This window comes from Centruroides sculpturatus, unplaced genomic scaffold (assembly GCF_000671375.1).
Source record: "Centruroides sculpturatus isolate CEXI.00-Female unplaced genomic scaffold, Cexi_2.0 scaffold88, whole genome shotgun sequence".
NCBI lineage: Eukaryota > Metazoa > Arthropoda > Arachnida > Scorpiones > Buthidae > Centruroides > Centruroides sculpturatus.
The window spans coordinates 50,214-54,647 of NW_019384431.1; the positions used below are offsets into that span (position 1 = coordinate 50,214).

General features: G+C 30.0%; 1 protein-coding gene across 5 annotated transcripts; it reads left to right on the forward strand.

Moving 5' to 3' along the window:
* Positions 1-307: 307 nt before the first annotated feature.
* On the forward strand, positions 308-2,413 carry LOC111619728 (RING-box protein pip1-like). 5 transcript variants are annotated; one of them, XM_023361525.1, is made up of 7 exons: positions 308-390; positions 1,453-1,527; positions 1,580-1,616; positions 1,724-1,774; positions 1,864-1,931; positions 2,019-2,104; positions 2,182-2,413. In XM_023361525.1, exons 2-6 carry the CDS (start codon positions 1,453-1,455, stop codon positions 2,043-2,045), a joined length of 258 nt encoding a protein of 85 aa, XP_023217293.1. In that variant the 5' UTR covers positions 308-390; the 3' UTR covers positions 2,046-2,104; positions 2,182-2,413. The 5 variants fall into 5 exon arrangements, with proteins under 5 accessions (XP_023217293.1, XP_023217289.1, XP_023217291.1 ...); XM_023361521.1 differs by having other exon boundaries at positions 316-466; XM_023361523.1 differs by having other exon boundaries at positions 318-466; positions 1,589-1,616.
* Positions 2,414-4,434: the final 2,021 nt, after the last annotated feature.

Genomic DNA, 4,434 nt, shown 5'->3' on the forward strand with positions numbered 1-4,434 from the left:
CTGTAAATGTGTCAAAAACACTTTAGGTGCAATCACTGAAGAGTTTCTGTAGTCATTTCCTGTTCGCACAAAAACTATTAAATAAGTATTTATTATATGTAAAATGCTTAAATAACTGTATTGTAAACTAATTATTATTATTAAAACAATAAAATTGGTGGCATTAAATCCATAACGTTAAGTTGTTGACGAACGTAGAGCCGTAAGAAATTCACCATGGCTTCGTCTAAATGAGGAATGACGTCATTTCAAGTGACGTCAGCGTATATCCGCTCGTTTCTCCGACAAAAAATAATAAACCGATAACGGCGGAGTGAGAATCTATAAATTGTCACGTAACTTTTGTCATGAACTTCGGGAAGACGAATACACTAGAACCAGAGAGCCCAAGTAAGTGGAAGGTTAAATTGCCTCTCACCAAGAATAATTGGAAAGAAGCAAACAACGGGGTTCGATGGAATGGCAGGTGAGGTTCGTTGCCCCGTGATACAACCGAAAACTCAAGCCGGCAGGCGAGGGTGTTAAAAAAGGGTATTCGAATATTTTAAATAATAAAATACTAACTAAATCTTACGCAATTTAGAATATGTGAAATCCAAAAAATGTTTTAATATTTGAAATTCGATATTAGAATGTTTAAACATTCGCGTGAAATCGGTTAATTCTTCGATATTCGAACGCAGATGTTTTTATAATAAAACTTTTTAAAATTCCACGAGCAATTTTTCTAGATTTTGCATAAATATCTATGACTGAGGTAAGTCGTAATCGTGAGTATTGATTATGTTCTAATAAGAGATTCAGTACGAACTTCCTCCCTGGAAGACTTTCTATGGTATACTGGTCCTTACGTACGTATTAAATGCACGAAGAATAAGCACAAAGTTCCACTTGATTAATTTCTTTTTCAAGTAGGATCAGTATTATGTAGTGGCTATACAGTATACACGTTGTCATGGGTGAATTCTTCACATTTTATTCTTTTCATTCTTCTTAGTCTATACGTTCTTTCGGCAAATTCTATTAATAATTATGTTATACACACAAATTTCGTAGCGATGATTTTCCTCATCTTTTTCTTACTTTTTCAATTTTAGATTCACATTTGTTTTCGATTCCATCAACCTTCTAGCTGAAATTATATATTCTATATATAGAATATATAATTCTATATTTATTCTATAACTACCTATCCCCTACTTAAGTACACAACATGCTGTAATTGATAATATTTATGAAAGAGGCTTCAGAAAATATTTATATGTAACGTTGCTGTCAAATACAACACGGCGAAAGAGATAATGAGACTACTTAAGATAAGTCAGATATGTATTAATATATTCATAGTATATTTTAGTAATTACTCGTATGAATAAAATACGAAAGTTTATTGTAATCATTATTTCCAACATATTATTTCCTTGTTTATTCCAGTAGAATAATATTTTCCAGATGGCGACTGATAAAACTTCAAGCGAAATTCCTGTCAATGATGACAATACTCGAATTAGATTACATGTCATAAAGGTAAGTAAAACTTCTTCACTACATTTTGTTTATACTCTTTGAATAATATTAGACTTTTCAGTGGAATGCCGTAGCTTCGTGGAATTGGGGTAAGATTTCTTTATATTACTAAACTCTATTGTAATATGTTACTAATGCTATTTTCGTGATATCCGGTGTTATTATTTATCTAATGCACCTTTATTTTCAATTTCAGCCACAGAAATGGAAATTTGTGCCATTTGTCGATGTAAAATCTCGGATTTATGTACGCAACAACGACGTTGATTCGAAGTATCCTATAATTGACATTACATAGATAATTTGCAAAGAAAAAAAAAAAACATATTTTTTCAGGTATCGAATGCTTAGCCCAGAAAGATCAGGAGGGTGAAGAATGTCCTGTGGCTTGGGGAAGTTGCAATGTAAATGAACCTTATATTTCGTAACATTCGTTTCTTACCTGCGTAATTTCATCAGTTTAATTCATTGTTTTTGTTGTTTATTTCTAGCACGCATTTCATTTCCATTGCCTTTAGCGTTGGCTGAAGAAAAGACAAGTTTGTCCTTTAGATAACCGAGAATGGCACTTCCAAAAGTAACTTCAAATCACTTAATTTCGAACACTGTAAAGTTAAAAATTATGTATTAATATGATATTTTTCCTTGTATAAGGTACGAGTGATGAAGGTCTTTCATTTACAAAAATGGCAATGTGTATTGTATGACACTTTCTACAATGAAGAAATTTGAAAAAGAAAATATTTTACAAAACCGATTGATTTTCAAATTATTTTTTTTATTTATTCTCTTTTGGCTGAGCCCATTATGGATAAAATAACAAAGGTTCTTTTAATTTCTATAGGGCAGACAATTTAATAACAAATGGTTAAACAGAATACACATATTTTAGCTGAAAAAAGTGTTTAATTAATAAAAAATTCATTGAAATGTTTTTGAATTAATTAATAGCATCATCATGAATTCAAATGTTGCCCCTTGATTCCGAAAAATAATTAGAAATTTCTTTATATATATATTATTATTTTCAGATTATATTTTATTTATTTATTTCTCCACTATGAAAAATTTATATGCATTGTTTTTCTTCTTACGGCTTTCTATCTTGTACATAAGTGAACTGTAACTGTTTATATAGCATTACATGAAAGAAACAGTGGTTTCTCAAAAATCATACCTGCAGAGAGTTTACAATCAGTTCGCGAAAAGTAAATATCATCACTATTCAAATTTCTACAATGGAGGATCCCTAGCAGTTCTAAATAAATTTAAGTAATTTTTATTCGCAAAGTCCTTGAGAATAGACATATTGTCGAGACGGAAGACGCCAGTTGTAAATATTATAATGGACAACAGTGTCTTCCTTGGGAGAAACATCAAGAAAAAGGCGGTCAAAAGGCTGCACTTTGAAAACGAACGTACTCTAACATCCCTAGCTTAATCTTTTTATTTGGTTTTTTTTTTGCCACGCATCTGTATGCCTAAATGTGGTGTTGACCGCGGTGTAACCAAATCATTTTCAAATCCCAGAATTTCATGAGATTTCTACCTTGGGTTATTAGTCAAGAAAGGGAGATACATCAGTAGGAATAGAACTGTTATCAGATATGTTATCTTCCCTGGTCAAGTTTCTAATTTCTGTCTCAGTTAAACATATTTGGAAATTTTAAGTATACAAAATTGAGGACGTACACAAAAACAGTGTTGAATTCTTTTAAACACTTTTTAGAAATTATTAATACAGAATTTTATAATAAAAATTTCAAAGATAGCCGATGAAATGTTACATAATTGATATAAATTCAGACAGAGAACATGTACTGTAATTAAATTAAATAGCTACAAACGTGAGGTAGATATTAGTAAGAGCTTATCACACCAGTGATAATGGGCACAAACGCTCAGAAATCAAAGTAAAAACATTTAATAAAAACAAAAAACGGATGTACAGTGAAATTGACAATGTAAGAATGGAAACAAAAAACCCAAAATGCATTTTGGGATTTTTTGGTGAAAGACTATTCTCTATTTTCTAATAGAAATTACTTCCTCATCAATTGGTATTAACTAAAAGTGTTAATATACTTAAAATTATACATTATAAATATAAACTCGAAACTATACAATATAATGGTTAAAAGACCGCTATAACTGTATGAACAGTAAGCGTCATCTTTTAGAACATATACAACTACCTTACGGTTGATTGTGTTCCATCCATCGTGAAAAAACGTTTTAAGGTTTTCAAGACTATCTTTTATATACGATTTCAATATTGTACGATTTTTAACTATAAATTTTGGGTTAGATTTTTATACTAAATATTATACATGGTTTAAAACAATTTGGATAGAGTTAATGACGATTAATTCGTTTAAAAATATTATGCATTGGAAATATCCTAACTAATATACTCGAACATTTATGGAATTCACAGAAAATAAATACAAATAATTTTCTCGCTTCTTATTACGATGTCAATACTTTCTCAGCGAGAAAGTATTGACATCGTATGAAATTTAGCCCTAGTAGATTTTTTAGAAACGTGACGTTATTGGACTACCCGAACCAAAAATTATTCAGGAAGCATAAAAAATTTGTGTGTAAATAAGGGTGTGTTTCAATTTGTATTTCGTTTAATGTTACAAGATGAGGTAATGAATCAAAATCAAAATTTGGCAGGCAAGCATTTATATAAAGATCATCAATGCTGCTAAATATTTGATCTTAAGGTCAAACAATAGAGAAATAGCAATCATGGATCTTATCTCGAATAGGGTCAGACTTAATCAAAATCTTATTCGTTATTATCATAAACAATTTTTGAAAATAAAGCTTAAATATACCCTGAAAAATAAAATTCTGTTATTTTATAAGAACTACAAATATAACAGTTTTTATAACAAA

Coding starts and splice junctions, on each gene's coding strand:
- LOC111619728 (XM_023361521.1), top strand. Junction 1,775..1,863: donor ATGTAAAATCTCGGATTTAT/GTACGCAACAAC, acceptor ATATTTTTTCAG/GTATCGAATGCTTAGCCCAG. Junction 1,932..2,018: donor TGGCTTGGGGAAGTTGCAAT/GTAAATGAACCT, acceptor GTTTATTTCTAG/CACGCATTTCATTTCCATTG.